The following is a 25,333-nucleotide window of genomic DNA, read 5'->3' as shown; positions in this document are numbered from 1 at the left end:
AGTGCTATTTGCGCTTGTTGATGCGAACTATATTTTTCGCTATTTGGACATTGGCGGCCCTGGTTCACAAGGCCATGGCGGAATTTGGCAGTCAACACCTCTGGGAAAAGCAATTGATGAAATAAAATGCGGGACTGCCCAAAACCGTAAAAGTGGCTAGCTCGCCGGATCTTCAAATGCCCCCGGTTATTGTAGGAGATGATGCTTTTCCTCTGGGTGAAAATTCCTGAACGTGCGGCGTTTGTTCGCGAAAACCGTTTTTAGAAACTCTGCAGAGGTTCAATCAGATGAAGAAAACGAAATGGTTCAAATCTAGAAGAGCATTCCCAAAAATGAAGTAAATATGTTTCGGCTACATGGTTCATATTGAACTGGTAACATGCTGCTGACCACAAAAGAAGAAAAAAGAGGGACAGGGCTGAGCGCCGAAATGACAGAGCACCCTGCCCTCTCTCTTTCTTTGTTTTTTGGTTACGCAGCACGTCATTATCCCAAAAATGAAGTTATAGCTAATAATACACACTGACAGAGTAAGGCGCTGATTCTGCATTCCTCTGAGCCATTTCGAGATGATCTCTTGCCATAGCCTGTTACGCAGCTGCGTGCTTGCATAATCGGCGAGCTCTATATTCAATAGCGCTGCGAATCCATCAACAAGAGCAAAAAAAGTACCGGTTGCTTCGTCACTTAGCATTTTCTTGTGCACCTCACTCATGTTGAGGCCACGCAGGCTGCGCGGTCTAAATAGAAATGCGCGCGCAACCACGACTCGCCCTTACCACAACAAAAGCACATGCGGTCACTCCTGCACACTCCTGCACAAGAAAAACACACGTGGCATCAAGCCACGGATGCATCAAGCCGACGACACGCCATCGTAGCCACGCCAACCCGTCCAATGTTGGCAGATTTGACGCTGACTAAGTTACATTGAGGCCAGATGACCGCCAAACGGACGGATGGAAATACCGGCGAGCATTTTCAATCCGGACCGCGAGCGGAGGAGGCCGGACAAGGCGAGGGCGGCAAGTTTTGATGACGCGCGCGTCACGTGATGCGCCATCCGCTGCGAAAATTCCTTCTCCGTCCGGTCGTGTGAATGCACCTTTACCCGCATTTTCCGGTAGGGGAAGGGTTGGCTATTTTTTAAAGGTTAAGCTTTCTTTGCCTCTTTCCTCAACTTTCCGCTGTTGCTGCTGCTGTGGTCTTGCACGCCTCTAACGCCCTTCCACGTGGAGACGTACTTGAGGCACACGGCACTAACGCCAGCCGCGTTGGGACGTGGTTGAGACGTGGCTATGTCACAAAAACATAACATGCCTGCGCTGTCAGTGTTTTGCTTCATGATGTTTGTTTCTGAGCTGTCATTTTCAAAATTCTGAGGAATAACGTTGCAAAGAATGTATGGCAAGGAATGCGCTATGTGGAGGGCCTGCGTGGCTGTGGTTCAGGATGATTAATCGCCAAGCAATGCCCGCGGCGTCGACACTGCATTTTCAGTGAGACGGGGCCCCTAACACTATCGCGCTAGTACGTGACAGAAGTGTGGCACAAATCAACGACGATCCGAGAAGTTCGTGTCAACATTTACACCGCATCGCATGCGCACAATGCCATGTGGACGCCGTAACTAGGCGTGAGTCCCCACAAATGCAGTGCAGGAGCTGTCGCGCTTGTCTCCGTGCTCACCCGCAACATAAGCTAGGTGGGGTGAATGTTAGTGAGGGAATAGAGAGAGAGAGGAGGGAGGTTTGTGAGCTACAACCCAGAATGGCGCTGTAGCGTGCGCTTAGTGCCGAGGAGACGAATGATCACATAAAGCGTCGAGCGGAGCAAGAACAACAAGCACAAGCGGAGCAGGCAAGGTAGCAGTTCACATTATGGCACGACTGTCGTATGCCGTCAATATATCGCCGCGAAATAACGTAAATGAACGCAAACAGCATACAAAGCTTCGCTTACAGCGGTTCCCACAGTGCGCGGGATCTGCATTTTTTTTTTGGTTTGCCTTGCTTATGTGCAGTTAGAGGCCTCTTTCAAATATGACTGTTTTAGTTGCCACTAGAACTTTAGATGCACCCTAAATAGAACCTGAAACGGTACATCGAGAGGTGATAGAAGATACGCCTGGTTTAATTGTTTAACCCAGAAGTGAGAGTAATTCATTGAGACACACTTCTAATAACGTTTGTGTGGCTACGCCAGACTGTGCGTTTAAACTACAATGGGAAAAGCATTTTGATTTTCTATTGCATACCTTCGGATCCACTTGTGCATGCCGCGGTCGAAATACCTGAAAAGAGGAATGCATAAAAATAATTGGGCCGCCATTTTAATGTGAAATAATCAAACAGCAAGGGTACCTTTTCTCTGATATTCCCCCACAGGAAGAGCAAAGAGGAGGCATAAGCCAACGCTGTCTAGAGAGGAATACATCAAAAATCCATTCTGTGACGTAGCAGCTCGTTGGCCTAAGCACACCACGCGTGAGTTCGCTTACGAAGGATTGGCCACCTCAGCATCGAAACTGTTTGCTCTTAGCTCAGAGAGAGAGAGAGAAGTCATAAGGAAATGGCAGGGAGGTTAGCCAAGCTGAGCCCGATAGGTTAGCCTGAACTGGGGAAGGCGCAAAGGGCATGGAAAATGAGAATTAAGAGAGAAATTCACATTTTGCACTGTTACACAAACAAGTGTTTATTGCTGAGTCACTCACAGGCAGTCATACAGGGTAGCGCATTTCAAGAAACGTACCAACGCCTTTGTGGCCTTGCACATTGCAGGTGCATGGTGTCATGGGTTCAAGGTCTCCTCTGTGAAAGGCCTGTCGTCTTAGCACCCCAAAACTGCATCAAGGGCACTACTCTCATCCTCGTAAGCGGGGCAGTCACATAGGAGATGTTTGATCATTTCTTCGACACCACACGTGCTGCAATTGGGACTGTTCGCCATTGCAATTCGGAATGCGCCGGTGTTTGTGAAAGAAACTCCTACTAGCAGGCGGCACTGTAACGTTTCTTCCCGTTGGTCATAACCAGGTAAAAGCTGTAACCTCATATGCGGGCCCATGACATATAGGCGCCGGTTGGTTAACTCAGGTGTGTTTCATTTCCCATAATATGGGCAAGGCAGTTGAGGTGCCGCGCTGCGTCCCTTCTCGACAAAGGCATCGTGGTGCTTTAACATTCACCATTTGCCACACGGGCAACTTTTTTGGCACTTTAATTTCCAGTAATGTTGCGGTGTACACATATACATTACATGAAATACATGACAATTAAGGGAGGTCACATACTCTCCCGCATATATCTTGCAGAAAAGTAGTGCAAGAAGAGCCCCCCCCCCCCTCCCCATCCCCATTCCCAAGTTTTCTCCCTTCAAGGAATCGCATTGCATAGAGAGCCTTGGTCATTTACGTCATTTCTTCAAAGAGCCAACCGGCAGAAATTCCACTCACCTCCAGAAGTGTGAGCACCTGTGCATTATGGCAATGCACGGAGAGTGCGGCGGGATCTCGATGCCTTCCGCGTTGGCCACCGCGCCGGCAAAGCCGTAGGTGAACCGGTAGCGCATGTAGAACATAAATAGCAGGGATAAGGCGTAGCCCATCAAACTGAACTGGTCCAGTCTCTCGGCCATCCACGGCCATTCGGCCATCGCTGAACTGCGAGCCCAGAGAACACACGCACAAAAAAAGATACGATTGCAGGTAAAGTTTCCTCGTAGAGGGAGAGAGAGATTGAGAGGCGATCACGTAAATTGGAAGCCGCAGTGGGCGGTAGACTGGTTTTCAATCATGGCGATTGTTTCGCCGCATGAAATTACTAAGGAAAACATGATGGCGAGAAGTACTACTTGATCGAAATTCTCTTCATAGACGTGTCCAGCAACGAAGATCCAATTCTAAGTTGCAAAGCAAGGTCATAAATGCAGAAAATGCCTTGTAAGAAAACAAAAAAAGATATCGAAATGCAAAGAAAATGTTGATGTCTATGAGAAGCGAAGCTTTCCTAAAGCGGGTATTTAAATTCAATATATAAAGCTAAATGCTATGCGTACCATTGTCTTTCCTGTCATTCTGTGCAACGTGTGCACTAATCTAGTGTTTATGCTTATGAACCTCACAGGTCAGGTCTTTAATTTCAGGCAATGTTTGGCGATATGCAACAAACCCTCACAAGCTATGCCGAAGTTCAAAAAGCAGTTCATGCGAATGCGCACCGTGAGAAGGTCGACCCAGTGATGCCATGAGGACCAAGGCAATGTATAATATTTGTCGAAGAATGACTGGTTAGGAGAGGCTTATGAGAGAGAAATACGACGCGAAAGGCTGTTGTAAGGTTGTTGATGATGATGATTGGAGTTTATTGCCGCAAGGGCCAGAAGTGGTCAAAGAGCGCCAAGGCTATGATAATAGACTACAATTGGTACATTATTAATGATCAGCGAGAAGTGGGTGAAAAACGGCTGTGTAGAGGCCTAAGAATGTTTTTTTGCAAAGTACGTAAATGAATTCGCAACTGGCAGTCCACAGGGCCCGCGAGAGGGCCGTCAGGTTTCACCTGATGGTTTCCGAGAGGGCCCTAGCCAGGTGGCATTGAGTATAGTAGCTTCTATTGGGGACCGAATAAAGTTGTTTCACTCACTCACTCACTCACTCACTCACTCACTCACTCACTCACTCACTCACTCACTCACTCACTCACTCACTCACTCACTCACTCACTCACTCACTCACTCACTCACTCACTCACTCACTCACTCACTCACTCACTCACTCACTCACTCACTCACTCACTCACTCACTCACTCACTCACTCACTCACTCACTCACTCACTCACTCACTCACTCACTCACTCACTCACTCACTCACTCACTAACTCACTCACTCATTCACTCACTCACTCACTCACTCACTCACTCACTCACTCACTCACTCACTCACTCACTCACTCACTCACTCACTCACTCACTCACTCACTCACTCACTCACTCACTCACTCACTCACTCACTCACTCACTCACTCACTCACTCACTCACTAGACAATTATACACAACATATGCTATAGAGAAGCGATGTAAAGCGAAGAAGTGATGTATTAAAATATGTCGCTACAAGTACGACGACAGTCTCACCCAGGAACTTAAGCACAAGGGCCCTCAAGCATGTGCCATACCGGTGGCTACTATCGCAGCATGAGGCTCTCGAGAAAGAATGTGCTACGAATATCGTGAGCTTATAAGGCGAAATACATCATCTTGTAAAAAAAAATTAAGACTGATTTATGATAAAAAATTGGTTTGGCTCCAAGAAACAATACGGAGTGAAGGTGAATGTGGCATCGATATGCTAGAGGAAAGCGCTTTTTTCGTTCAGCCTATGTTTCTCGATGCTCCACAAAGACGTGGAGATCGGTCAGGTTCTCACCAAACCAGCCACGGAAGGGAGGTTCACTTCCGGTCAACAAGTACCGCTGTAAGCTTCTATTCTATGAGGCCAGTTTCATTCCCGAATCTGTGGCCTAATCGAAGCACCAGCCGCAGCGACGATCAGCAAAGTTGGGCATTGTTCCCTATTCGTGCATATGGTCCTCGCTCCTCAATGCTAGGGCTTTAAAAGAAAATGTTGAACACCACGCAACGCGTGCTTTCTACGAGCCGAGGCGAAACCCAAAAGTCTTGTGCTTCTCAGCAAAGTTCCGGACCCTTAGTGGGGTAACTAACAGACTGTGACGTTCCGCTGCGTAGTACAGAAATCTTGGGCTTGATTCGGGATCAAACCGGCCGCATTGAGACGGAGGTGGAATGAAAAAGCGCTAGACTCTTTAGATTTGAGCGTACGCTCAAATAACCCTCTCCAAGTTAACCGAGAGCACTGCACTATGGAATCGCTCATAATCCACATTGTTGCTTTGGAACGTTAAGTATACCGAATGACTCAATAAATAACAGTTTAATTAATCAGTTATTCAATAAGAAAAAGACTGGACTCGTTGTCGTGCTGCTCTTAGATCGTCAGTCGCTGAGCTTGTTAGGCGCCGCTTATCTTTTTTTTTTCAGCTACAACGTACCCCTTCTTGCCATGTGCCAGAGCGTTGGCAAAGGCTGTGCAAAGCTTCAGGTGCACTTTAAGAATGGTATGTGCTTAATGTCAGGACAAAAGACGCATTTCAACCATTGGTAGAGTCGTCCGTGGGCAAAATGCTTTGCGCTAGTGACGTTAAGTTGCTGAAACTGAATTGCATCATGACAGAGTTATAGGTTTCGCTTGCAGGAGAGCCACTCCTTCGTCACTCGGTAACTTACGGCGCAAGACATACCAGAGAAACGTATCGTTAAACGTCAAATTCGGGCACGGATTATTTATACTAGATATGATTTATTTTTTATCCTGCCACACACAGAGTGTCCAATGCTTGCGATAGCGTAGGTCCGTGCGATACGATCACTAAGGTCAAGGGGAAGGAAAATACGAAGGCATTCATTACAAACTACGACCATAGAGCTTCAACAGTGGGAGGTCATCATGGCTGAAGCACTTCCGAAAAACGTTAAAACGACCAAAACATACCAACTTCACTGTAACTAGTGCACGTACCTGTACCAGAAGTGAGTAGCTAGTTCCATGAGGAAGAAGTGGGCGCCGGAACGAAGTAATCTCCCGATAGCGCCAGCAGTCACCCGCACCGTGCATGGGGTTCTCGTCTTGTTCAGCTGCGTGGAGGAACACACTTACTTCTTAAGAACAGCCGGGCAGCTCTGTGCTGAACAACGCGCGGCAAATAATTTGGTGAGATGTTTAGAAAAGCGCGGGCTGCGTGGAACTTGGATAATGTGCAGAATTGAACATTCGCGTGCTCTGCACGCAATGGGGGAGGATAATAAGATGATAAAGACACATTTTTAATGCAAAGACATTACATGCCGCATTACGTGAAAATCCGGCTTGGTAGTCGGCGGCAGGACCGAATGATGGTACCGAAAAGGGCCGACATCAAAGAGTAAAACCACATAAAGAAGTACTCGAATTGATGTCAAATTTCCAAGGGAGGTTCCTGTAACACAAGTAAATCATTGCTTTCAAAAACAATATCAGGTAACTTTTGATCTGGGTGGGAATCGAACCCGAGCTTCCGGGGCACGAAGCAAGCGTGCTTTTCCGACGCCGTGGTGGCTCCGCGGTTTTGGATGTGGTGCCCAGTGCGTGCTTAAATGTGCACGTCACGTCGCAGCCATCTGGGTGACAAAACGTGTGGCCTAGAGCGTGTGTCGTTGGGCACGTGACGGCGCAGCCAATGCGTAGGAGGTGGCGCCACGTCACGAGTATATAAAATGAGTGTTTGGAATAAAAAAAAATATTAATGTCTGATTTATTCCCGCTGAGCTGTCCTTCGAGTTATGAACTCCTGGCGGGCACGCGAGCCTGTTCAGACGCTTGGCGCGTTTTCATTTGGCCTTACCGTGACCAAAACGACCATTGCTATTACCAAAACAAACTTGCAATAATTATTTGCATGGTTAAACGTTACCCTTACTGTGTCCTACAATCTGCGTATACCCAGATGTGTCGACGTGTGAATTTGCGGCACTGGAACCGTTTATAGGATCGCGACTAAGAATCAGACCCGCTTTAGTGATGCCACGCTTCAAAAGTGTGCGCGCGTTGACGCTACTCTAGACCTCGCACTGCGCAGCCAATGCACAGTCCTCTTGTCTTGCATCTGAGCACGTCGACCCTTCCCTCGGTTCGGGCGACGCATAGCGACAACGCTTAGCAGCTGCTCGATGATGCTTACGGGTTTTCTAATTGTAGGCAGGGTGTGCTTCCTTGAGACCTATCAGAAGCTGACTGACGGGGGACCTTACTATGACAAGGTTTATGAAGCAAGAGGGGAGGCAACCTTACATCGCTTGTCGTAAAACTCGCCACGCTAAGCTAGACACGCTGTCTTTTGTATGCTATGGTGGAGAAACGTATGGCGTCACGACTAAGCCCCTCCTAACACCACCGGCGACGGTGCGGAGGCTGGCTACCATGGCAACTGACGACGAGGCGGAAAATCCGGAGGGCAACTACAAAAAGTGTCGCACTAAGCGGTAATGGACATATAGTAAAAAAAATATTGAAAGGAACTTCCTCATTTTCGACAATCTGGAACCACGGTGAGAAAAAAGACGTGTCTTGTATATAGTGATATTGATGTATGCACATTAGATAGCTGAAAGGCAACTATTGCGCTTACACTAATTTCACTGTTTCCTTAACAAGGCAGCCCGATGCGCTACCCATTCAACCATGGGCCGTCCAGAGACTCAGGTTGGAGGGAAATGGTTATAGACATAGATATATTGGCAGATACACAGATACATTCAAATAAAGATATATACATAGAATGTCATCCCCCGATAAGTGCGTCAAATATCTGAAGAATGCTAATCGCATTAAAAGTGATGTAACGTAATTGTGACCTTGTGCATTCGAGAGCTCATTACCCATGGTCCCGAAATGCTTAACTTCATGGAGCTTTGCGTGACTTCTGAGAATCTGAAACTACGAACGAAAGTAGCAAAAGCTTTGACATACCTGGGCTACGAAGTCGTCGTAGTTCTGCGGTGGTCCCAGGTAGATTGTGGGCAGGTAGAGGAAGTACGCCAGGGACTGCCAATACGGCGGCCACCCGCTTTGGTTGCCATCGCTGCGCTTCTCGCGTTTCGCTCGAATGAAGTCCAGGCTAAAGCTGAGTCCGCGCATGAGGTTCCAGTGAAAGGCGACGAAGGCTGCCCTGTAAGGCATCAGGCCGTACCTGGGATACATGTACTGAAGAACGAAAGAAGATCTACAGTTACCGAACACACAGGTTGCCACAACACCACAGATGAAAAAAAAATATATAGCCAGACCTTTCAATCGGTTAGTGCTCAGAGTCCTGGTTCCTAAACAAGAGTTAACCTCATTTACCCCATTTTCAGCAACTGACCTACCTGCGATATCAATGCCGGCCTACGCAGTGCCATAGAATGGCAATGGATGCCGTCCTCAGTACAACAGATTTGCCAGCAGCAGAACTCTGGCGGCAAATCTGAGCAACTTGCTTGTTTTTTGTGTGCCTATGATGAACTTACTCTAGCTTAAAAGCTTTGCGGACGTAACGGTATCTTCTTGCACAGATCATATATAAACGGGCAGATGTAAAATTATTCATGCAAGTCAAACTGTGGGGTTTAGCGCCACAAAACTGAACAGTGCGTCATCGGAGACACCGTAACGGAGGCCTCCTAATTTCGACCACTGTGAGCATAAAAATATAAGTACGCGGACATTTAGGTATTGCGCCCCAAACTGAATGCAGCTGCCATTGCTGGGAATGGATCATGAACCTCTCAAGTCAATGAACCTCTCAAGTCATGAGCCGCAGCACAAAGCCATAGCCGCTGAGCCACTGACGTGAATGACGTGCATCGTGAAGTTACCGTCACTTCCGCAAAGCTTCCTACTCGAGGGTAAATTTATCGCAGCATAAAGGGTTTCGTGAAAGCAGACCCAATGGTTCAACCACAAAAGCAACCGTATAGGTAATATGGGAATATTGCTTTTTTTGCACCTTGTTGGGCATTCGTTGAGAAAGCAAAATTTGGTTTCGATTTTTTCTGCGTATAAGTATTGTGTTGTTATTACTTGCAATGTTTCTGCGGGACTTATGTTGATGGTAATTCATTCTGTCATGTAATTTTTTTCGGGCGAATATTTCAGGGCTACTTGCAATACATTTAGTGTTCTATTCCTATGGGGGGGGGGGGGGACGTGTGTACCATGACACTCACCATGAGTGCACTAAACGTAAAATTCTTCTACCATCCTTAGCAAAATATTGTTATGTGTGTATAGATTCGAAAGCGGTATGATGGCATCAGCTAGGCGCGACGTGACAATAAACATAGCCTTCGGCTGAACTTGTACATAGAAAAAGCTTAACGTCCAAACCAACGGGGAGATCGAAGGGACAAGGATGAAATTTCAGGCAAAATCAGCAGCGTTTCATTATTTCAACTCGGGTATTCACGGTATATGATGAGAGACAGATGTAAATAATTCACAGAAGTTAAATTGTCGAGTTTAGCAGTGACTTATCAGGGACGCCGTCGTGGAGGAGCTCTTAAATACTTTTGACCAGTTCTACGTCTTTAAAGGTCACTGTGAAGAGTAAAAAAAAAAATGAGCTCAGTGCCTTTCCATTCTGTGAAGACGGATGACCAGCGAAGCTGTGTGTACGGGTCCCTTAATGGAGAACTGCACCTTCGCCGCGGGTCGGCCCGGCATTTCACTACCTTTGGTATTGGCCCACGTATGGGAAGTGCTTAACGCCTGCTTTACCTCCGCCGCGGGTCAGCCCGGCATTGCACTACCTTTGGTATCGGCCCACGTATGTGGGGTTTTGTTTCTACTCACGGATACGGTCCTGTGGAAACTAGCCCTTAACAGCTTCGCTGTTAAAACGAAGCCGACGACGACAAAGTTCGCCACGGTTTCATTCGCCATTAGACCACGTGTGTGCGTGACCTAATCAAATCAGCGATGACACTCCTGTGTTACTCCGAGCATGCGTCGGGCCCCGATTGGGCCGCGTGCATGACGAACACGTGCTGAAATGCTTTGTGGCGAGACACGCGTCTTACTGTGAAACACTACTGTGAAACACCTTGCCTACTGTCACTACTGTGAAACTGACTACTGTGAAACACCTTGCCGCCATCGTTGCGGATTGCGGGCCAGTTATCTCTTCCTTAAGCTGTTCAGCGGTGCCCTGATCATGGCCCCATATCCGCCGAGCACTGCGGCTGGAGCGCAAGCTGTCTGCTAGGCAGGTCGATTGCGAAGCGGTCGTCCCCGGTCCGTCAGGCGCCATCTTTCTTTCCTCACCGTCCGAACTTCGAGACGTGTTCTACGTCATGACGTCATCACTCCTAATTTTGGCAATCTTTCGTCGCCTCCTGTCCACTGTAGCGTGAGCTTGTTTTGAGCTGTTTTGTTTCTCGGAAATACGTCCACCTTAATTCATCTAGCCATGTTCTGTGCGGTTGTAGTTAGGTTTTTGTATGACAAGTATGTGTGACAGAAGTCCCGTAATTTCTATACGGGTGGGGAAATCTACGTAACCGGACGGCTCAGAAAGACACTGAATGCATGATCATGGCGAAGCTTTTTTTTCCTAACGTGCTTCGCACTTCCTGCACAGGAATGACATACAAGAACCACGATGGCTTGTCCTACTTCATAACAAAGCATGCGGTTAGGGCTAGGTCGAGGGTCTTTAAAAGCTATATCAAAACAAGGCACACAAGTACACTGTACACTGTACTAAACAATCAACACATCGATTGATTATGAGCGTGGTAACATTTACCAGGGTGGACTATATCAAATTTTATAAGAGACCGGTGATACTTACGGTAAATAAATGAGCTGCGCACTGAGTTTGTATGTATTGAAGACTTTTCTTCAGGCCTTAAGTTCACATCATTCGTAGTGGACGGTAGAGGCACAAACCATAGCTAACTGCTACGCCAGGTAATATGGTACATCATGTGTAAGTCGGGAGAATGCATGCAAGTGTGTATAACTTGACGCCTTCATGGTGATGAACTTTTGTATATTGGCCCTTCATAGTTTATTAACATTGCTGTGATGTACAGTGTGGTCCACTGTTAACGGGAACGCTCCAATGTGCGGCTCTCATTCTGTTGGTGCGACAGCTGCATGGACATGCTGAAGCTATGTCAATGCACTGCAGCAGTGTGTAGAAAGATGCCTGCCCGCACTGCACATACGTAACAAGAGATAGCCAAAGCATCCAAGCCCGCGAGGCGTTCACCTTTGTGTAAGGAGAAAAAGTGGCGATTACATGAGATTAGAAAAATTCACGCATTTTAATATGTCACTGTGCATAGAGTGTGCAACAGGTGGTCTTTGAATATGAGGGATAAGTATGCTGGGTGATAATTTTTAACTTCTATGCAATTCTTAAAAATAGCATGTTGCACATAACATAGTTCTAGTACTCGAGCTGAATTATTCAGAACAGCGGACATCACTTAGAGGAGAAATCATAACACATTTTCAATTATTGATCAACATCCACTAATTATCATTCGAATTAATTATTTTACGACACATATTACAATTTACAAATTGCAGCCAGTGAGTTTTCAAGGCGTATTCACTTGGAATAAGTGTCCACAATGACACTAGTTTGAAGATATGCGCCACTAAAACTTGCCATGATAAAGCACTGTTGTTCCACTTACTTTCTTTAAACAAAACGTTCTTTGATGCATCGAAGCAGAAAAGTATCCCGAACACCCATGTATATAGTTCCACACTTTGGCAAACAATGTCTAAAAACTGGTGTCATCCTGGAAATTCATTTCAAGTGCTTACGTCTTCCAAGTTTACTGGCTGCAAATTAATAAATTGGAATATTTCCTTTCAGCTAAATAGTTAAGAAGTGAATTAGTGAATTTTTGGTAATTAGGTGATTACGTTTTTCTATTTTTCTGGCTAGTGATGTCCGCTTCTTCGATTAATCAAGCTGAATGGCAAGATTTATTCTGTCCACCACAGGCAAGTTTTGAAAAATTCCAAAAAACTTAAGAATTATCACCTTGTAAGCTGAACTATGGGCTCGTTTGAGCTGAAACTTCGCATAGGTGTCACACTTCCCAGTGGATTTAATTTGGTGCACATCTCTCGGCATTATTTGAGCGCCCCCCCCCCTCCCTGCTAACCGTTTCGTGCACAATAAATGTGAAGTGGACTTCGTGCTTGGTAACGCTATTCAGAAGGAGTTCATTCTCGCTGCAACGCAACCGGGAAGCCAACTTTCACCAACACGGAGAACGCCGTAGCGGCACACCGTAGTGGGGACTGATGTCGTCACGTTTTCGTTGCAGCGTAATCTACATTTCTTGATTGGTGCCACTGGAGGCGTCGGACACTTTTGAGGCGCTGTCATCGGAACGGACAAGTAATGCGCAAAAAACAATGCTGTATTAGACGAATCACGGAGTGGAATCACACGTTCGTGCGAAATTTCAGCTCAATTTAGGCAGCGGTATAGCAGCTAGAGTTATGCACGCCTATCGCTATTATTTTAGGAACACTCGGTAGAACCGACTCGCGTGGTAGTTGCGCTGCGCGACACACACACACGCACACACAAAAACGCCGAAGAAATGAATGACTTGTTAGCTCTGGAACAGGGTCGTTTGTTGACTCACTTCGATTGGATCGACAGGAAGCACAAACTTCTGCATGTGAATCACAGCGGCGACCACGTAGCAAAGGGCAGGAAAGCGCAATGTGGCCGCGGCGTAGAACGCCACGTGCTGTCCAAGGAACAGGATCGTCACTTCCCAGCCAAAGGCAAAGGTCACGAACAGGCAGGAGTAGGTAGCATAGAAGACGGGAACGAGCTGCGAGAAAGTTGGGGGACGATCTAGTGAAAAAGGGGAACAGGCAGTAGCGTTACGTGAAATGTTTTATGCGTATGCAACATAAGCGGAGAAGAAGATGGAATTGACACGTAACGAAGTAGTAGATGAAGAAGGGTACTGTTAAAGCGATAAACGATGTAGATTTCACGACTTAAAGTGTCTTTGGAAGTGTCAGAAATTGCTGAAAATTACTAGAGCGATGTTTTGTCTTCTCCATAAACTATTTTTAGCGCATTTTGCAGTGCAACAGTGGTTCCTGCTCTAAAAAACGCGGAGTGCCAGTCACTGAGCTTCAGTTTCATTTTTAGCGCAATTTGTTTACAAGCTATGGCAATATTTACTGTGTAAAGTGTGTTTGTTGCGGTGCACAATTGTGCGTATTTGGGTTTTCATTTCCGAGCAGCACGAACATGCAGCGGTTGCAATGTTGATCAGAAAATGTAGCCCCTTGCGCGAAATGAAAATGCAAGAATAAAACGGACGCAATTACCGCTGTGCGTACGCATAAAGCACACGTGTCTTCAAATTCATGTAGGTACTCGTTTGTTTCTCGCTGTAAACAACAATCCACGTCTTCTCGAATGGGTAACCAACAAGTAGGAACAATACTGCAGTATAGCGCTTCATTTTTGGAGCTAGCTGCTTTGCGGAACCAGGCAGGAAATTGTCGTGATCATTATTACCTTCTGCTTGCCACCCAGTCTTTATAGGCGAGTAACGTGCAAACGTACTCGATGGGCATAAAATTCGTCCACTATCCGAACGGATAGTGGACGAACAGGGCCAGGCGCCAAGCTCGGGCCGGAGCTATCATAAAAGCCCTTGCCAACGTACCTGGCGTCGCATTTGTTGATGCAGCCCGATACTCCCATGGCACACGATTTGTGGCCGTTGCCACACGCGATGGAGCCCTACACCATGCCTGCAGCGTCACTACCCCCACTGCAGAGACGGCTGAAGAAGTGGCCATCGCCCTGGCCACTTTAGATCCCACCTGTCACACCATAGTGTGTGACTCTCGCTCAGCCGTTACTAACTTCAGCAAAGGGCGTATTTGTCCCCAAGCTCTTCGCATCCTCTGCCAGGCACCACACTCTAAAGACAGCATAATCTCCCTAACATGGATCCCGGCCCATGCGGGCCCTGTCCACCCACACCTCCCCAATCTCAACGAGGTCACCCACTCCATTGCGCGAGGCCTAGTCAACCGCGCCGGAGTCACTGGAGATGAGTTGGACACCAGGGACAGTCTGACAACTTATAACGATCTTGTTAAGGCCTTTTACCTGAGTCGCCGAATCTTCCCCCCGCCTCACCCAAAGTTCAGCCGGGCGCAGGCTACCACCCTGCGTCTACTACAAACAAACACGTACCCTTCACCTGCCCGCCTCCACCTTATATTTCCGGACGTCTACACTACCCCCTACTGCCGGTGCTGTGGAATTCACCTGGCTACGCTTTCGCATATGCTATGGGAGTGCCCAGCACAGTACGCACAGACTAACACCACGACTCTCTCGTCGAGGTTGCATGAGGCTCTGCGGAGTTCCACCCTCGACGACCAAACCTGGGCGACCCAGCACGCCCGCGAGGCGGCGGCGAGGCAAGCCCTCGACGTCCCTTCGTGGGAGGCGTAGGCCCGGCCATCATAAAGTGCTGGTTCTACAATAAAAGTTTATTCCTCCTCCTCCTCCGAACGGAAGTGCCTATAGGTACAGTGTTTCTAAAGGAATTCGGCGCAGAAGGTCACACATGCGGTGCTCCTGTTTCTGATGTCTGTGTGCATACATAACAGATTTTGAGAACTCCGTGGGCTATCTTTGGGATTCTGTACGCACTTTACGTTTCTCTGTGCGAGTCCCTTCTTTTTTGCTTGCTATGCCCTTAACCTCAGTTAGTTGGCTACCCTGGCCGGGTAGCTAACTTACTTCTGGGTGTCCTCCGCACCTTGATGCGCATATGCTGTCTCTCATCCTCTCATTTAGGCAGTGGGATTGCTTGAGTTCGCGGAAATCACAAAGCCTAGAGTTTTTTTTTCAAAAGACACCTAGTGTTTTCATTCAACCGTGTTGGCACTTCTCTGCTTTTTGACCCATAATCAATGTCTCCACAATAACGTTCAAGCCGAAATTAGTTTTCTAAAATGCGGCAGAACACATCTCACGATGTTTGTCGACGGTAATGCGTTAGCATTGAATCATTATACCCGCACAACGTATAGCCACAATCGAAACTAGCTATGCATAAGCGGTGCCATGAATATGCTGGGCACGTGTCATTCTTCAGTGAGCCTCTTGCCAACTGGGGTCACCGTGTGCATGCCAGTGAGTGTGCGGTAGGCGTAAGGAACAATTTCCAGCATACAGCACTAGTTCCCAAATATTTGTTTTCAATGTGGCCGGTGAAATGCATCGGCGTTCCAGTTATTTCTTAAAAAAAAGGACCGTTGTTTTATGCATTTAAGCAATAAAGTAACTTGAACACCAATGCATTTCGTCGGACACTTTGAAAAGCAATTGCCGTAGGCAATCTTTAAAAAGTTTGGTGCAGCTAAAAAAAAAAGGCCTCCTTTATAGATCACATCGTGTGGCGAGGTTGCCACACTAAATCACATGTTATGGGAGTGTCGGGACCTAACAAACAAGTCGGGCAGTGCCGACCCCTCTTCCACCGCCAGCCTTCGGCCACGCTGGGTGACCACACTGTTCAGCTCTGACCTGACAACACAACTCTGGGCCGTCCAGCGGGCCGAGGAAGCAGCTTCGAGACAAGGTCTCAGAACCGCGTCTGCGGCGGGTGCCCAGACCCACTAAAAAGGCGCCGGATTCAAATCTTGTTGATTTGAAAAAAAAGTTTGCGCTCTCTCTCTCTCCTTTATAGGTGGGGATGAATGTGTATTATGAGTTAAGGGTTGTTCAGATGTATTTGTTGTGTCGTCACCCTTTAGATAGAACGTGTGTTAATGGTGCTGTGATGTAACTGAGTTCTTGGATTGTTGTATCTAAGATAAAAAACATATGCATTTGTACGGCTCCCTGATGTCAAAGAATAGTTGCTCTGTTTAGCTGTATAAGAAGGCCACGTAAATGCCTTGTGGTTCTTTTCATTGTATTGGCTGTGTCTCGGCAAGTAAGCTACTGCTTACTTCAATATACAACAGTATATACTATAGCTCACAAATAAGCGAAGCAAGAATTCAAACGTTGAAATGGCAACATTCTTACCGACATGACCTTGTATCACGCTGAATGTTTTGACTCATTAAAAATGTGTTTTAAGGCATTCAACCATATAAAACACACTTGGTATTCGGAGTTATTGTCTTTAATGTCCCATATAGCGAAGAATGCTTTCGAAACGCTTCAATTAGGTGCCACTCAAGCACTCAAAATTGTAGGCAAGCGAGGCATCGCCCTAGGCCGATGTGATATTCTGTCATGGTTTGTGACCCGCACTGTACGCACTTTACTATGTTGCGCCGGAGGTCCCGTGACAAACCATAAGAATTTCTAGTGCGAATGCTATCGTTGTGCACTTTATGAAGCTACAGTTGATTGGGTGTTTCTAAAGCTGTCAAATTATTTACAAATAATGCTGTGTCACCTTGTCGCTGACGGCGACAGCTCCTTAAGCCTGTTTCATGTGCTGGGATGTGACAGGGCCGCACGAGCTATACGTCGTGCTGCCCCTCGGAAATGTTTGTTTCTCATGTCCCGTCTTCGAGCGTTCATCGACGCAGTGTCCATAGCCCTCCCATTTGCGAGCACCCTCTGCCTCGGGTAGGGCAACAGTACGTCACTAGGTGTACTCATGTTGCTATAGTACAGCGTGAGCGGCTTAATGAAAGCTTGCAATCGGCTGCAGCTGAAACGGGTTTTATACTGAGCACCTTGAATCGGCGGTTTTGCTACTCTCCCACTAGATTTAGCGATATGTTATGGCGGGAGGTTGTGTTAGCCTCCAGGTAGCTTTGTTGGCTTTAGGAATATACGAAATTCGACAGAGAAAATTTCGAGAATTTCATAAGGTGTGCTAAGCAGTAATGCATTGGTGAAGAAGACAGTGCTTACCGACGGCGCTATGTAGGCTGCTGCTCTGCCTAGCACGGGATGCAAAAGGTACCACTTCCACATCGTGGTCACGACGTACTTTGTGGTCCGCCATCCCCAATTGGTCATGTCCTGCGTGGTCGAAGGAAGCAGTGTTGTTGCCGAGTATGGATTTCGGTTAATGTTAAAACGGGCCATCCCACGGTGAAGGCGTAAACACATAACGCATACTCATAATGATATGTTGCTGAATGGGTGTTGACATGTTCATAAATAATAAAAAGTGAGCAATTGAACACATTCTGAAAGACTTATGACATCGTGCGTGATTTGCTTTACAGGAAACAAAATAAAACATCCTATTTAATTCTGGCTGGGTAGCCCATGGAACTGCGCCTGGTAATAGTTGATTTAGTTTGATATGTGCGATATCTTTTTTGACTTGTATAACCCTAAGCTAAATTTTATCAATATAACGTTTCCTCGAAAACAACCACACAGAAATACCTTAAGATAAATATGTCATCACCGCTAGAACTGCAGTGGAAGAAGGCAAGGCATTTTAAGGTCTTTTGCATCATTGGAAACATGTATCGCTTCGCGTACTTCATATGGCATGTTCGCAATCTAGAGATTAAAGCAACCATATCCCTCCGAAACTTTCCGCCCGGCAAGCTGGCAACAGCATCAGAGCCGTTAAAATGATATGCCCTGATACGCTGTAGATAACAAATGTGTTTTCCGGAACAACGTAAAGCTCACAGCAGCTTTAGCCTTACTACACCAACGATATTCCTTTGGAAAAATGGATCATAAACTTACAGGTAAATTTGATCGGTGACGACAAAGTTTAAACGACGTGGTTAACCCAACCAGTGCATAAGACGCTGAGCAACTAGCACAATCGTATTGAATTAACTTTATCGACAAAGTGCAGTGGTAGTGGAATCAAGATTTGTCAGGAGGGCATGAAGTCGCGCTGTTCTCTTGCGTAAAGACTGCAACACGAGTTCAGGCGACTGATACTGAACATAGATGTTGCAGCCCTAACGGCATACAGTCAGGTACCATCATCTTTAGCAAGTGAGCTTGCGAAGAATGGTGAAGGCTAATGCTCCAAGTTATTAGCTGCTCGATCATGGTAGGATATGTCATGCCGGTTTTTTCAAGGGCGCTTTGTTTTTATTGATTCCGTGCGCGTTCACTGTATTTTGCCAGATTCCCTCGGCATGTGAGGGCCCCCAGCATATGCCTGGATTGAAAGGCCTTGCACAAGCTGATCGGCCTTGTATCAAGAAAAAAAAGTTAATTGCAGTTGTTACAATAACGTATAAGGATCGACTCGTCTTTAATTCGCTATTTGCATGGTTATTCATTGGCGGGGAGGGATTGCGTAAGGTCAGCATTGGCGAAAAGGACAAACGTAGGACGCCCAAAGAAAAAGAAATGAGGAATAGTCGTGAGGCGTCTCCTGATCCTTCTACTTCATGCACGCCGCTTGAAGGCGTGAAACCTATATTCGGCATTTCTGCGACTATCTTCCGAAATCACAAGTTCTGCGCAAGTTGATGTGTATGCTCAAATGCATGTTCCAGTGCATAAGAAAAATAGAAAGGAAACGTAAAAATCACAGAGCACAGAGAAAAAAGATAGCTGGGCAGGCGTTCTTTCCCTGTGCTTCTCCCGCGTTTTCCCTTACATGCTGGAACATGTCTTTTTACCTTTCTGCCTTAAATTTTATACGAATTCCCGTGCGGGGGTCACGCAGAGAACACTCATCGTTTCATGCGTCAGCGAAGTTGTGAGGGGATTGCTTTACTGCAGTATCCGTCTCGCAGGCCAAAGTTGGGTGGGATGCAAAAGGTACCACTTCCACGCGCTGGTTACGACGTACACTGTGGTCCGCCATCCCCAATTCATCCATAGTAGATAGTTGTCAAACGCGAAAAAGTTGTCATAATGCTTATTGCATAAAACAACTAATAACGTACTTGCTTTTGCCGAAGACCATATGGACTGTCTCCGAAAGAATGCCGCATTTCCTCCAAGAGAAATGTGTCTAAGAATCAAAAAGAATGTACATGTCACCGCAAGGTTACGAAGAATTGAGATATACTTTAATAATCCGAATAATTATCTAGAAGACTCTCAGGAAGGTCACGCAAGTCTTTTTTAAATTTTTGGTTCACCTTAGCAAATTGGTTTTCTTCGCTTACACGTCCGGCAAAATAATACAACAGTCTTAAACTAGACCTAATAACGTTTACATTACCGAAAAATCATGAGGTTATATGCACTAGATAGTTAATTAAATTTAAAACGGAACTCAATTTCTTTGCTTTTTGAGCAGTGTGAAGTGATAAACAAACGTAGGGGCTTGAAAATAGCGAATCTGTATTATAATAAGCGTTCGTTTAGGGAGAGTCACGTGACCACCCGATAATTTAGGGGTCATGTGTCCTTTGGGAACGAAGACCACATGACCCGCAGCAGTTCTAAGCTTCGCCCCCTTCACGCGCTAGAGGCGCCGCCACCGCACAATTGGTGCGGAGGCGCGCGCTCATTTTTGCAATGTTTAGACGCCAGGTGCCGCTCGCCACCTTCCGCAGCTAGGGAGCCTACATGCGAGCACTGTTACAGAGCTAGCATGTAGGCTCCTCCCTATCCGCAGCTACTCCTGGGGAGGTATTATGTTAGAGTCTACCTAGTGGACTGTCCATTTCGCGCCGCTGTTGATTGGTTACAGCTGTACGAGCCAGGAGGAGACGAGCGGCCCTAGCCAATCAGGAGCGGCGGAAATGGACATTCCGCTAGGTGGGCTCTTACGGAGTACCTACCCTGCTCTCAAGAGCGCTGCAAACAGGCCTGAAACAAAGAAGGTGAGTGGTGCTTCTACGTCATGCGCCAGGAGAGCCACGGATAGGTAGCGCTGCCCTAATGTAACGGAACAAGAGAAGCAAGAATGTTTAGATCGCAAGCGTGCAAATGAGGAGCCACTATATAATACTTCGCACCACGTTAGCTCCGAGTTTTGGCCGTATTTTTTTCTTTTGCACGGGGCGTTTTAGAGTTTGTGCTTATATTTCTGCAAAACGAATGGTAGAGCGAATAAGACATGCAGCACCGTGTTTGGGTAATCTAGTGTAAGAGAACTTAGCAGTAGCAAAACATATGGGCTAACGGAATTTTCGGTTGTCACCACTGACTACGAGCAAGGAAGTATAAATCCTATGAAAAAATAAATGGTAATCAAATGTCCGCGCTATAAAAAGAAAGCCAAAGTCGACGTACATGACCGTTCAAATGACCAAGTGATTATATGTTGAATATAACTGTCTATGGCCTTTTTGTCTTGTTTTACTGGTTCATTATTCACTGATTCCGTATCTTATTCGTATCATACCCACCGCGGTTGCTTAGTGGCCATGGTGTTAGGCTGCTTAGCGCAAGGTTGCGCGATCGAATACCGGCCACGGCGGCCGCCTTTCGATGGGGGCGAAATGCGAAAACACCCGTGTACTTAGATTTAGGTGCACGTTAAAGAACCCCGGGTGGTCCAAATTTCCGGAGTCCCCCACTTCGGCGTGCCTCAATATCACAAAGGGGTTTTGGCCCGTTGCACCCTATATTTTTTTTTACTCGTATCATATTTAACACGGGATTACGTTGACCATGTCTTGTTTAGCGTGGACACTTGGTTGATCTATTTTTTCCCCTGGGAGCGGCTATAAGTTAAACATGTGCCCGACATGCCGAACCTGTTTGAAGACCGCAGAGAAGACGACGTCTTCTAAAGCACGCTAACTCGATGCGCGCGGCGGCATGCGGGTACATCCAGAATACTCTGCGCGTTCTTGTAAGTGAATGTATAGTCGACAGATGGCTTTAGTAGTAATACATCTTTTTTTCCAGAGCATCTATTTATTTGAATAAGGTCAAGCTTTTTCATTCACTTTTTTTTCTACGCACGCGTACGTCAAAGCTTTTTTTTTATTTAGCCAGTGGTCAGGTGGGCCATTCCAGGAGATACTGCATTGATGATGATGTGGTTAACTTTCGACTACATTAGAGATAATTATGCCTGCACAATGAAAAGATTACCCACTCCGTGACTAATTCTAGGTTTTGAAATCTGGTTCTAGGTTTGAAATCGGGAACTTCAAAAATACGTTCTTGAAGTTCATACGACACTAAAATGTAACAAATATTCCTCGCTTGTTAGGGGGTTACAAGATTGGCTTAACAGTTATTAGGATTACCTACAGCTCCAAGAAGGAATTATTGTGGGAACGTGTACATTGCTTGCAAAATTGAAAGAAAGCGACAAGCAAACATTGCAATATATACGAAGTCGCCAACACTCTATGCGATCAATATTAACAGTAACACACACACGAAAAATGCGGCTACTTTCTTACATTCTTTCTTACAATACATTCCTTTCACGCACGAGAAATCTCAACTGAGACACAGGGCAAAAATCTAGTTATCAACTAGCAAAACGTTGCAAACTTTAAAAACGCCTGGTATAGTGAGCGCAGCTTTCTACTCTTATACGTAAACGTTCTTACTTCAACCTCTTTTACGTTAACCTTTTGCCTTAACTCCATCTGAAAGCTGGTGTAGAGATGGGGTGAAAGGGTTGACGTGTAGACAACTGCGTTCTCTATGCCACATGCTCTTAAAACTTCCAACATTTTGCGAGAGGATAACGAGATGCTTGCCCCTTGTCTTCTATATATATATATATATATATATATATATATATATATATATATATATATATATATATATATATATATATATATATATATATATATATATATATATATATATAGTTAACATTTCTTGTGTGTGACAAACAAAGTTTGTCGGAAAAACAGTCACAGTTCCGCGGTGTAGAAGGACTGTGATGCCTAATATAAAAATTAGGTGAAAATAAAAGAAAAAATTTAGGTTGACGTTTTGCAACTGTCCTCATCTGAACATACACAGCCCATTGGTCCACTGTAGTGGCGTCATAGCGCTTTCCGACTAGGTTGGTGCGTCGTTGTGCACGCGAGAAGCGTTTTAGATTGAATATATATATCGAGATCAATGCCAGAAATAGGTTCCCTCGACTGGTCTTTAAAAACTCGCTGTACGCGCTCTTGCGTGCTTGCTACCTCAACCTACCAGTACGTAGTAGGAATACGGACCCAGAAGCCTTGAAAACTCAAGCAAAACTTATTTCGTCACTAAACACAGGCACGAAGACACAACATGAGTCACTCTTCTTTGCTGCAACAAAAGCAATGAGTTCAGAATTCAGTGTGAGCGTGAGTTATGATAAGAACGAGACGCATCGTTGGGATGACCATACATGGGTCATAAGTTTAATTTTCTCACTTAGAATAAAATATTTGAACATGTTTTTGCAGTACTAGATATGCCAGTCCTGGATCGGTATTCTATAAAGTTTTAATGGGAATCGATGACGTATATTTTTTTTCTTCAAATGTCTGTAAATTGTAGTAATTCTCACTATTTTTGCAATTTTGGCATTTTGGGAATTCTATAATGAAATGAATACGTAGAGCAGCAGCATACTTCTGTTTTCTTTCTAATTTGCGAGAACACTTTCTAAAGCTTCCGAGAAAAATTATCAGCTTCATCGCTTTAGCTAAAGTGGCCCAGAAGCCAGTCACAGGGAAACTAAAGTTTGGAAAATTTGCCACCAGCTGTCAGCCAGTTCCTGCTCTCGCAGAAACGTGAGAAGAATGCGCGACACTTCCTCGCCCATTATAGTGTGCTACAATTTCGTGAGTAAAGCTTCGTTTACCCACGCGACCCAGATGACTCCTCCTTTAAGAACGAGCGGGACTAATATGCAAGAATAGACTAAATGTTCAACGTCGCCGACTTCACCGCTTTCAGTGCACAATGCGTACCGTTAGCTTGCGACACAAGCATGTTTCTCGCCTTTTAAATAACAAAGTAGAGCGCGCAAGATGTCGTCTATTCTATTTCAGACACTACCCCTTCGCCATCCCCCCCCCCCCCCCGCTCCCCCCCAAAAAATTCGGTATAAATTCGCATATTTCGCAGGAAGAAAGAAAAGCTGGCCCATTTTCGCGACGTTGCAAATGCAGTAAAATGCGAGACGCTGCAGGGTGCTTTCGCTTATCTCTGGTATATAATCACGCCATCGAAAAAGTGACAGTGGCGAAGAACGCATTTGCGAGCCACCAGAGGCTACAAGGTGGCTGCAGCACTTTCAAAATCCGCAATTGCAGGCAACTGACGACCGCCAACGCGCCGTTAGCCGTTCGCGCCAGCGTCTTTCCCGCATCCCCCAAGCATCGCTCACACTTTCAATATCGTGATCGTAATAATAGCAACATTTAAATGAAACGCGGCGACCAGCAGCAGGCGCTGGAAATTTTTGCCTATACAATAAACTTTTCCGTCTTGTTAAGTTGTTTTAATTGTCCTTCCGATTTTTTTTGTTTACCTTAAGAAATAAATTGGCCAGGCTCTATCAGGGACGCTGCAACAGCGGACCTGATAGATGCTTTGCGCGTTCTGGAGAGGGTGTAGGGTCGTAGGGTACAGAAACGACGTAACCAAATACACAACTTACGTTCGTTTACAGCATTGGACACCCTACACGCCTAACTTACGTTACGGCTAGAGAGGGTCTTGCGGTTTAAGTTTGCAACCATGCTCCCTCCCTGCTCGAAGGGGGCCCGTTCGTTTTGCAAAGGGTGTTTTGGGCAACAGGGTGCGGAAATCGTCACCCTGGTGCTGGCGCCCGGGACTGTCCTATGCCACTCGAGCCCCAGGTTCTCCGAGATGGTTGGGGTTTCTGCGCTTGCACTGGCGACGGAGACGGACACTTATCGCCCCAGATTAAAAAAAAGGGTTTGAGTGTCGCTCTGCCTTGCTGCCGGAGTGTACAGTCACGCCACTTATGCACAGCAAGTCTCGAAGGAAGTGGGCGCGATAGCCGAGCCCGCGTAAAATTTCTACAACAGATTGCACACTCGTAGCTGTTGTAACCAGTCGTGAGCACGGGCCTCAGTTACACGGACTGTACCTACTACGGCAGAGTGAGCTCTCTCAAATGCGGCCCCTCCCACTGTAATCGTCAAGCGTACTGCCAAACTGCGCCTAACTCGACACCGTGCGCGACAGTGTCATTCGGCTTCGATTGCGTCGTGAGTGGCGCGACAATGCCGCTGTCCATGAAGGTGGCACATGATCGAGTAATGGCTTCCTTCTTCTAGGCAACGATACTTAAGGTAAACCGCATGGTTAGTACGGTTGCAAAGATTATAGGCGGTAGCGGTCTCGGATGTTTTCGTTGCGTGCGGTTTTTGGAAAGTGACCCCCCAACGCCGGTCCTAATGAACGGCTGTTTCACGCCACAAATTCACGAAACGATGTTCACGCGCGGCTCGAAAAGAGCGCGAGGAAATGCATAAATATACACGAAAGTGGCCCACTTACTCTCTTCGTTGGTCGTGTACCGCCACAGGGCATAAAGGCCGAGTGTGAAGGAAATCGCCCAGTGGTAGACCTTTCCTGGAGTCCATGTCCACCTTGAAAGTTGAAAATTGCCTTGATGCTCATAGTTACGTCGTTTCTTTGCGAGCTTAACTGTTGTAAAAATGCACATGCACACACGTAAAAACACGCCGGAACAAACACACGCACGCACTTCATTGCGGGTATATGTCTGTATTGTATTGCCATTTATGCAAATGTAATCTTCAGTCATGCTGTTCATACTAAAACCTGTACTTCTTCCAC

General features: G+C 46.3%; 1 protein-coding gene and 1 long non-coding RNA gene across 2 annotated transcripts in view; one reads left to right on the top strand and one right to left on the bottom strand.

The window, feature by feature from the left end:
* The window catches only part of LOC135904779 (protein-cysteine N-palmitoyltransferase Rasp-like), a 37,615-nt gene that overhangs the window by 9,931 nt on the left and 2,351 nt on the right, over positions 1-25,333 (bottom strand). Inside the window, exons 2-9 of the mRNA XM_065435759.2 lie at positions 25,031-25,122; positions 19,531-19,598; positions 17,561-17,671; positions 13,275-13,469; positions 8,584-8,817; positions 6,598-6,713; positions 3,455-3,661; positions 2,258-2,293 (exon numbers count right to left, since the gene is read on the bottom strand). Coding sequence (XP_065291831.2) covers positions 2,258-2,293; positions 3,455-3,661; positions 6,598-6,713; positions 8,584-8,817; positions 13,275-13,469; positions 17,561-17,671; positions 19,531-19,598; positions 25,031-25,122 — 1,059 coding nt within the window. The remainder of the gene's footprint in view (positions 1-2,257; positions 2,294-3,454; positions 3,662-6,597; positions 6,714-8,583; positions 8,818-13,274; positions 13,470-17,560; positions 17,672-19,530; positions 19,599-25,030; positions 25,123-25,333) is intronic.
* The window catches only part of LOC139048003 (uncharacterized), a 126,487-nt gene continuing 121,524 nt past the window's right edge, over positions 20,371-25,333 (top strand). The window contains exon 1 of the long non-coding RNA XR_011507424.1: positions 20,371-20,418. This is a non-coding gene — a long non-coding RNA (uncharacterized lncRNA). The remainder of the gene's footprint in view (positions 20,419-25,333) is intronic.

Source organism: Dermacentor albipictus, chromosome 7 (genome assembly GCF_038994185.2).
Source record: "Dermacentor albipictus isolate Rhodes 1998 colony chromosome 7, USDA_Dalb.pri_finalv2, whole genome shotgun sequence".
Lineage (NCBI taxonomy): Eukaryota > Metazoa > Arthropoda > Arachnida > Ixodida > Ixodidae > Dermacentor > Dermacentor albipictus.
This window is presented reverse-complemented; position numbering and strand designations above follow the sequence as displayed.